The 10303-nt window shown below is 45.0% G+C and overlaps 1 protein-coding gene across 1 annotated transcript in view; it reads right to left on the minus strand.

The window, feature by feature from the left end:
• The window catches only part of LOC139235075 (myelin-associated glycoprotein-like), a 28622-nt gene extending 22411 nt beyond the window's left edge, over positions 1-6211 (minus strand). Inside the window, exons 1-3 of the mRNA XM_070866210.1 lie at positions 6172-6211; positions 3090-3455; positions 2250-2543 (exon numbers count right to left, since the gene is read on the minus strand). Of these exons, the coding sequence (XP_070722311.1) occupies positions 2250-2543; positions 3090-3455; positions 6172-6211 (700 nt within the window). The remainder of the gene's footprint in view (positions 1-2249; positions 2544-3089; positions 3456-6171) is intronic.
• Between the last annotated feature and the right edge of the window lie 4092 nt (positions 6212-10303).

Genomic DNA, 10303 nt, shown 5'->3' on the forward strand with positions numbered 1-10303 from the left:
TCCCGTCAGAATCTTATATGTTTCTGCGAGATCCCCTCTCACCCTTCTAAACTCCAGTGAATAAAGGCCCAGTTGATCCAGTCTCTCCTCATATGACAGCCCAGCCATCCCTGGAATCAGTCTGGTGAACCTTCGCTGCATTCCCTCAATAGCAAGAACATCCTTCCTCAGACTAGGAGACCAAAACTGAACACAATATTCCAGGTGAGGCCTCACTAAGGCCCTGTGCAGCTGCATTAAGACCTCCCTGCTTCTATATTCAAATCCCCTAGCTATGAAGGCCAACATACCATTTGCCTTCTTTACCGCCTGCTGTACCTGCGTGCCCACTTTCAGTGACTGATGAACCATGACAACCAGGTCTCGCTGCACCTCCCCTTTTCCTAGTTTGCCGCCATTCAGAAAATATTCTGCCTTCGTGTTTTTGCCCCGAAAATGGATAACCTCACATTTAACCACATTATACTGCATCTGTCATGTATTTGCCCACTCAACAAACCTGTCTAAGTCACCCTGCAGCCTCTTAGTGTCCTCCTCACAGCTCACACAGCCACCCAATTTAGTGTCATCCGCAAACTTGGAGATATTACACTCTATTCCTTCATCTAAATCGTTAATACACATTGTAAAGAGCTGGGGTCCCAGCACTGAGCCCTGCGGCACTCCACTAATCACTGCCTGCCATTCTGAAAAGGACCCATTTATCCCGACTCTCTGCTTCCTGTCTGCTAACCAGTTCCCTATCCATGTCAGTATATTACCACCAATACCATGTGCTTTGATTTTGTACACCAATCTCTTGTGCGGGACCTTGTCAAAAGCCTTTTGAAACTCCAAATACACCACATCCACTGGTTCTCCCTTGTCCACACTGCGCGTTACATCCTCAAAAAATTCCAGAAGATTCGTCAAGCATGATTTCCCTTTCATACATCGATGCTGATTTGGTCCGATCCTGTCACTGCTTTCCAAATGCGCTGCTATTTCATCCTTAATAATTGATTCCAACATTTTCCCCACTACTGATGTCAGGCTAACCGATCTATAATTACCCGTTTTCTCTCTCCCTCCTTTTTTAAAAAGTGGTGTTACATTAGCTACCCTCCAGTCTAAAGGAACTGATCCAGAGTCGATAGACTGTTGGAAAATGATCACCAATGCATCCACTATCTCTGGGGCCACTTCCTTGAGTACTTTGGGATGTAGATTATTAGGCCCCGGGGATTATTCGGCCTTCCATCCCATCAATTTCCCTAACACAATTTCCCACCTAATAAGGATATTCTTCAGGTGCACATGTGCATACAATAGCATGTGTGCATGTGCATTGGAGTATACATGTGCGTACATACTTGTGTTTGTATGTGAGAGATGTGAAAGTATGTACACACTCACATTCCACAGCAATGGTTATGCCCAGCTCCACCCCTCCATGTTCATTCTCCGCCACACACCGATAGTCTCCAGCGATACTGGATGTAACGTGAGCAAACTCCAACCACAGCTCGTTATTGGAACTTATTCTTCTAATTGTTACACCAAGATGTCGCCACATCAGGTTAGACGCTGGGAAGCTCTCGACAGAGCAGAGTATCTCTGTCGAAATTCCTTCTTTTAGATTGATTGCTAAATCGTTAATCGTATCAAGAGTAGTAATTGAGAGATTCCGTGGTGCATCTAAAAACAAATAAAGATGATTTAACTTATATTGGTTGTGAAGCATTTTGAGTGATATTGAGAACGTGTAAGCTGTGATATCAACTCCGTCATTACAAAGCAACTAATCCGGACAACGCATTACAGCAGTACTGCGCGAATTTTGCACTGTCTGAGTGCAGTAATGAGGGACGCTGTGCTATCGGAGTGGCAGTACTGAGGGAGTGCTGCACTGCTGGAGGTGCAGTACTGAGGGAGTGATTCACTACCGGAGGGGCAGTACTGAAGGAGCACTACAATGTCAGTAAGGCAGTAGTGAGGGAGAACTGCACTGTTGGAGGGGCAGTAGTGAGGGAGCACTGAACTATTGGAGGTGCTGTCCTTCACGAGATGTTAATGCCAGGCCCCGTCTGCCCTGTCAGTTGGACATAAAATATCCCATGACACTATTCAAATAAGATTTCTCCTCGGTGTCCTGGCAAATACTTTTCCTTAAAAAAACAGATGATCTGGTCCTCAGCTGTTCGTGGAATGTTGCTGTGCGCAATATAGACTATTGTGGGAAATGTATAATAAAGAATGTCCGTACTTACATTGCACAGTTAGTGCTAGGGACTGCTCTGATGAAACAGATGGATAACTGACTCTGCAGGTGAGAGATTTCCCTTGGTGTTTGAGTGATGGGATCAGGGTCAGAACAGAAGTATATGTCACAGTGACGCCATGCTGAGTTACACTGTTTGAGACTGACCCGGGTATGTCAGCGGCATTGACCCAGGTTAAGACAGGTACTGTTCCATCGCAGGTGGTGTTGAAGGTGCAGCTTATGTCCACACGCTTTCCTGCAATAATTTCAGCAGGGAATATCGTGGGATTATCTGTGAAATCTAACACGCAGAGAAAGGCTGCTTTTAGATAAATGTAACGTGAAACATTAGTTCAAATAGAAATCATAGTCCCGCGAGGCAAAGTCATTTTACAAGGATGATACCAGAACTGAGAGGTTTCAACGATTACGAAAGGCTAAACAGGCTGAGGCTCTTTCCTCTGTGCACCTCTGCGTATCACTGTCTAACTTTGAGATCTTGAAATGCGCTAAATAATTGCAAATTATTTCTTTTGTTTATAGGTAAGACGTAAATATGATGAGAGAGATAAATGGGAGTCGATAACCTGACAATATTGATGGACACTCTCAAGAATATGTAAGACTTTTAATTGATGAACACTGTCAAGAGAGTTAACCAATGATAAGAAAGTGAGTATTAGAGGTTGCTTTCGGGCTAAACTGGAAGGTATCGTCAGGTTATTGGTGATCAGAGACTGCGTTACAATAATCTGTGTTTTGTGTTATTATGTAATCGCTACAGTTTATGTTATTTCCCGTTGATTGTTGAACGTGAATTTTTGAGTAATTATAACAGAGCACTTACCAGAAACATGAAGCTGCGTTACGGGGTAGTAGCTAAACTTATCACTGTTTGCAAATTCTATTCTGAAATAATAAGGTCCTGCATCTTCCTGTGTGATGTCATTTATAATTAGGGAACAGTCGCCATCTTTCAGGTCTCCAGACAGCCGGGTCCGATCACGGAACCTTGGCAACTCAGGATCGCGATCCTTGGAATGAAAGGCTACAGACGAGAATGTCCTTTCCTCGTTATTGTACCAGATTCCAACTCGAGGTTGGTTTGCCAGACGCGATGGATAACTGTAATTACATGGAATCCGCACACACAAACCTTCCTGTGCTGTCATGTCTCGTGGAGTGTCGAATTCCCACTCTTGGGACAATACAGCTGAGAAGAAAAATATCAATATTTAGCACTGGATGGTTGGTCACTTCACTAGATTCTATATTCGTCGCCTCCGTCACTGGCGTACAGTGGCTGCAATGTGCACCATCTACAGAACAAACAAGGAACTCCCCAAGGTTATGTTAATGGCACGTCCCTCCCCTGTGACCTCCATCACCCAGAAGGACCTCCAGGTCACACAACATCCTACCTTGGACATTTATCATTACTGCTGCATCGTCGCTGGGTCAGTATCCTGGAGTTCTCTACCTAAAACTATTTTGGGAGACCTTCAGCACAAGGACTGCAGCGGGTCAAGGGGAAGGCCCACCATCTCCATCTTCTCAGGGCAACTCGGGATGGGCGAGTATATTACATCTACTGCATGACCTTATCTACTCCTTCTGTTAGTTATTCAAAGAATTTAATAAGTTTGGTCAAGCACGATCTTCCCATTTGAAATACGTTCTTTATTATATTTTCAGTTACTAGATGTATTTGTATGACATACTTGAGTAATGTTTCCATTAATTTTCCTACCCCTAACGTTCAGCTAACTGCTCTGTAGATCGCTAGACTTCTTCTAACTCTCTTTTTAAATATAGGAATAATATTAGCTGTTCGCCATTTCTCTGGTACTATTTCCTTTTCAAATCAATTGATATAGATAGATAGATAGATAGATACATAGATAGATAGATAGATAGATAGATAGATAGATAGATAGATAGATAGATAGATAGATAGATAACACCTCTGCCATCTCTTCCCTAGCTTATTTCAGTATGCACGGATGCAAACCATTCAGACCACGGCCTTTAACCTGTCTAAGTTGGACTAGTTTATCAAATAGCTCGCCTCCTTTCAATCTTAAATGTCTTAATATCTGTTTTGATCTTTTCCACTAATATCATGACCACGCTGTTCCTGGTAAGTACTGAGGCAAAGTAATCCAAGAATGTATATAAAACACAATACACCACGCTCTGTGATTTAGGGGGTGTACTTAGCAGGAAAGGTTGGGCACCCACCTGTGTTCAACTCTTTTAGTTGTGCACATTAAACAAATGTCCCCGACAATGGGGGGTGGGGGGGGGGAGGGGGTGTTGCACTCCAAAATACATTTGTTTCCAGTGCCCCTTTTGTTTCCTTTGTTGTTTTTTTTTAGGGCACTAAAAAGAGAAATTATACAAGTGCCCCCGGGCTAAAAGGGAGGGGGGCACTAAAACCGGCAAATTAAACAAATTAAACTTCAAACATAAATGGTTAAATTAAAATTTGGTTTCCGGGGTTGATGCTGTACTCCAGTTCCTACGGTGCCCACCTCTCACGGAAGGCCGTGAGCGTACCAGTGGACGCCGCGTGCTCCATCTCCAGGGACACCCTGGCTCAGATGTAACTGTGGAAGAGAGGCAGACAGTCAGGCTGAATGACCCCCTCGACCGCCCAGTGCCTGGACCGGCTATGGCCCCCTTGGCTACCCACCTGTGTTCAAGCCTTTTCCTCAGCACACAATGTTTCTGTAAGTGAAAACACTTTTTGACCAAACAGATGGCTCCAGCAATTGAACGGATGGAAGGGAATGGTCTGGTTCATTCTATGTTGGTTCATGGACCGTAGGGCCCTGTTTAGTGAAGCAAGTCTTCCACTCATAATGAATAAAAGACACACCAATTGTGATATATTCTAAGCTGACATGCAATGCAGGAGTACTGGATTAGAAACCATTAGAACTCACGCCATTTTATCCATTATGAATCAAGAGTTAGCCTAAATTTACTGTTTTCTCTTCAACCCAGCTGATTGGCTAAACTATTTCATTCTAATTGGTGCACTTCGTCTTTTCATTGTCCTCGGAATCACTTTGGATCCTTATTGTCTAAAGGATTATTTTAGATACAAAACCAATATTGTTGTAGGTTGATTCCAATACAGCATTATAGAATGACTGGTCACCAGCTCAGCAGGGGCCCTGCTCCAGCAGACACTTTGAAGCACAGCAGCAAAGCGCCTCCAGCCTGAGCTCTGAATGTGTCGGAGAGGCAGCTGTTTTGGGTTCATGACTTTCACAGATGGTCTGAATGCTTGTTTGTCAAAACTGAAGTGGGCCCCACATGAAATGCTGATGGCAAAGACCAGTTGTTCCGTGTTCTTCTGTAATATTCATGATTTCAGCAGGAAAGAAAAAGAGTTGCTGAATAGGGACTTAAATCAGATAATGTTCCAGCTCGGGAAGAGGCCATTTGTCCCATCTTGACTGTGTAAGCTAATTGATAAAGCCACCCATTGCGTCTCAGTCCCCCACTCTTACCGAATAGCCCTGTAAATGTTTACACTTTAGGTTTATATCCAACTCTCTTTGGAAAGTAATTATTGAATCTGCTTCCACCACCCTTTCAGGCAGAGCAGTCTACGGTGAAAGACAGTGGGAGTGGGATTAGCTGGATAGATCTACCAACGAACCAGCTCAGGCACGATGGGCAGAATGGCTTTCTTCTGTGCTGCATCATTCGATGAATCTATGAAATGTAAGTGGACAAATCATCAAAGGCTAACAGGGAAGCGCTGTATATTTGAGCGAGCACAGGGATGTTGGGTGAATGGGAATTGGTGCGAGTTTGTACACGGGGTCACTGCTGAACTTGGTCCCCAATCATAGCTCAATGAGACTGATCTTTTGCAAAGAATATTAACATTGTCCGAGTGACGATGATATTACCTTGGAGAAGTGACAGGAGGAAGTAAGATTTCTTGATCATTGTCCGCTCCGAGATAGTCCACCAACGTTTCACTCTCTAAGTCTGAAACAGAAAGGAGATAATGAGACGACACCACTTGCCTGACAGCTCTCGAGCGAATAAAACTGTTATTAGACAATGTCTTTACGGACTAATATAATTATCTGTGGGATGATAGGTTTTCTGCAGTGTTACAAAGCTTTAAGTCAAAAACAACAAAGAAACAATTGTATTTATATAGCACTTTCCACGTAGTGCTTTACAGACTATGAAGTACTTTTGAAGTGTTGTCACTTTAGCAATGTACAACAGGCGGCAAACATTTTGCAAGGAATGAATGACCCTACCATCTGGTCTTGATGTTGGTTGAGAAATAAATATTGGCCAGGTCACTGGGAAGAATTCCCTTGCCCTCCTTCCAAATAGTGCCATGGGATCTTTAACCTCCCTCTGAGAGGGCAGATGGGGCCTCGGTTTCATCTGAAAGACGGCTTCTCCAACAGTACAGCGCTCCCTCAATAATGCCCCTCCCACAATGTATCGCTGTCGCAATACTGCCCCTCCGACAGTGCAGCGCTCCCTCAGCACCGACCCTCCGACAGTGCAGCGCTCCCTCAGTACTGCCCCTCCAAAAATGCAGTGCTCCCTCAGCACAGACCCTCCGATAGTGCAGCGCTCTCTCAGTACATGCCTTCCGACAGTGCAGTACTCCCTCAGAACTGCCCTCAGACAGTGCAGCAGTGCATCAGTACGGTCCGTCAGACAGTGCAGCTGTCGCTCAGTACGGCCCCTGGGACAGTGCGGAAATCCCGCAGTATTGGCACTGGGAGTGTCGGCGTGGCTTTCGCGTTCAATTGGACTAGAGAGATGCCCTGTACGACAGATTTGAGCCGTAAGCCCAGATGTCAACAATAAGTAGACATTTTTAGAAGGCATCAATCATTGGAATCTGTCTTTATAAAGTCACAAATCTACAAAAGAACGATGTTGGTCGTGGAAGTGAATTACAATCGTTGTCTTACTTACAAAGTGTCAGTCCGACAGCTCGCCTGGGGAGGGATTGCTGACAAACACTGTTTGGGCTGAATGGCCTCTTCCTGCGCTGCTCTGTGTAGTTAATGAGAAAGGCGTCATGTGTCACGGGGAGTCAACCAAGGAAATGGGGAACTCCTCAGCAAACATCAGTTTGTCTAGCGCTGTATGAAAGCTATTAACCCTTAGAGTCCTGACACTCCCCCAACTTGAGAGCCGTTTCGGTATTGTGGCTGGGGCAAACGTCGGATTGGAGGGATTCAAACATGGAGTTGTCAGAAAGATCGTCCCGGTTTTGGGAGGCGCCAATACATTTAAGAACTTTGGACAGGAACGGGACTTTGGGGATGGGGCGATAACTAGCAAGCTCAGTGGGGTCAATCGTTCGTTTTGTGAGTAGAGGGGTGATGACAGCAGATTTGAAGGAGAGGGGAACAGTACCTGTGGACATCGTTAACAATGTCGACTAACATGGGAGCCAAAAAAGAAAGTTGAGGGGTTAGCAATCTAGTGGGAATAGGGTCAAGGGAGCAGGAAGTGGGTCTATGGAGAAGATGAGCTTAGAGAAGTCAAGAGAGGAGATCAAAGAGAAAGTAGAGAAATATGTGAGTTTAGGTCTAAGGCAGGTGGGAGCCTCTGAAGATGTTAGGCCCGGTGGGCTAGGTGAAGGAAGGAATCTCTCAGAGGCAGGTGCTCGGATGGTCTCAATCTTTGATACAAAGAAGTCCATGAGCTCCTCATTTGTTGTTGGAGGTGAGTGTGGTGGAGACAGGGGAGAGGGGTTTAAGAAGATGATTAGCGGTAGAGAATAGTAGCCAGGGGTTATATTTGCACTCCAGAATGATGGTGGATTAGTGAGCAGTTTTTAGACGAGGGAAGGTTCCCATAATGCTTTATGTGTTTGAGCCAGATCTGGCTGTGAATGGCTAAACCATTTGTCCACACATCCGTCATCCCTTCACAAATGGAAGGTGTTAGAAATAAATAGCTTTTAATTAAATAAAGAGCCAGGGTAAACGGAACAGGGAAAGGACAAAGAGCTGATTCTGTCGTAGGGGGAAGGCAGGAGTGATTTTAACTTTAAAAAAATGATGATGCTGCAAGGCAACGGGGAGGCGAGAATGGTTCAGAAACGAAATCTGTGCCCTGAAGAGTTATAAGTGGCTACAGCAGCATAGTGCAAGAATGAGGGAGGGAATCATGGAATATCTGTCAAAGAGGAGAAAGCTCTGGTGGTCCAGTAATGTGGTAGGAGCAAGGCAGTTAGACCCCCGGACAACCCAGCTGGTCCTTTGTTGACCGGGAGCCCCTCACCAAGCTGCAGCCCACACCTCCTCCACTCCCACTGGATCCTGTACATCATCCCCCATTATCAGCACCAGCTGTATGAAAGTATAGGAGCGGTGGGTTAAGTGTGTTAAGTGTCGAGCAGAAAGTTGAGCTGCTGACTGAATAGAGGTGGTCAGCAGAGCAATCGCCCAATCTGCGGTAGTCTCCTGAATGTAGCGCAGACCACACCGTGACCAGCGAGTATTTTATACTAAGTTGGAAGAAATACAAGTAAGTAACTGTCACCAGGAATGAATGACTTGGGCCCCGTACAGTGGAAATGTAGGAGAGCGAAGAGCAGATGTTAGATCTCCGACACTTGCATGGGATGATTCCGGGGAAGGTGAGTGGTGTTGGGATTGCTGGAGGATTGAACCAGGGTGTCAGGGTGAGAATGGATAGAGACTGGACCAGGGTGTCGTGGTGAGAATGTTCCCTTTGGAAAGCTGAAAGATGACGGGAGGGCAAGATGCGTTTGGTGACAACATTATGTTGAAGTGGCGGAAATTGCATAAACTTGTTGAAGGTGAAAGTGGTATTGTGGAAGCTGAAGACAAGACAGACACTATCATGATGCTGGTGGAGAGGAGAAGTAGTGAGTCGAAAGTGCATGAAATGGGACAGACACAGTCAAAGGCCACGTCAAACTCTGTGGAAGGGGACTCCTCGGAAGAGCAAAGTGGAAGGCATTTCGGAAGCACTGTTGTAGAAGGGGGCATTATCGGAACAGATAGGATGGAGATGCAGAAACTAGGAGAAATCAGTAGAGACCTTGCATGAAGCGGGATGGGAGGAAATATGATCAAGGTAGCTGTGGGAGTCGGTGACCTTGAAGAAGAAATTCTACACAACCTAACTCAAGAAATGTAGATAGGTAGTCAAGGAATGGTTGGGAAGAGTCGGAGATGGATCAAGTGAAAGTAAGGCTGGGGTGGACGTTAAAGCAACATTGATGACATTTTCCAGTTCAGGGCGAGATCAGGTATCTGCACAGACCAGAATCGTACCGGACAAATATTTTCTATATTTTCTGCACCTATTTTCTATATTTTCTATGTTTCTATTGCAAGTTCACATGGACATAGAACCGAGTGAGTGAAGCGAGGACGGACTCAATCACTCCTGCTCTCCATCCTATCACAGATTTTCACCCTTCTGATCTTTTCGTGCCCTCCTTTTCCCTGGCTCTGTTTTTGTTAAAACCGGTAAATAGCTAATATTTTAGATTTCTGAAGCAGTCACTTACATGAAACCGTAACTCTGTTTCTCTCTCCACAGATGCGGCCTGACCTGCTGAGCGTTTACAGCTTTTGCTTTCATTTATAAACATATTCTCCCTCTGCTGGTAGATATTTGCCACAGCAGTAGTTATACTACTGGAATAAACTTCGCCCCCTGCAAGCGGATACTGCACTGTGCAGTTGCTTTACTGATTGAGGGGCCATTGCTTTCTGCGGCCGAGTAACTGAAATTCTGAGCTTTTGGAACCAAAGTCCAAAAACAGTGCCCGTGAAACTGATCAGATTCTCCTGATCTCCCGCCATATACTTCAATTTCCAGGGATAGGTGTAGTGCAGTAAAACAAAATTATGCTGTACATAGAAACATAGAAATTAGAATCATAGAAATTCGGTGCAGGAGTAGGCCATTTGGTCCTTCGAGCCTGCACCACCATTCAATAAGATCATGGCGGATCATTCAACCTCAGTGCCCTTTTCCTGCTTTCTCTCCATACCCCTTGATCCTCTTGGC

The sequence above is a fragment of the Pristiophorus japonicus genome, chromosome 22, assembly GCF_044704955.1.
Source record: "Pristiophorus japonicus isolate sPriJap1 chromosome 22, sPriJap1.hap1, whole genome shotgun sequence".
In the NCBI taxonomy this organism is placed as follows: domain Eukaryota; kingdom Metazoa; phylum Chordata; class Chondrichthyes; family Pristiophoridae; genus Pristiophorus; species Pristiophorus japonicus.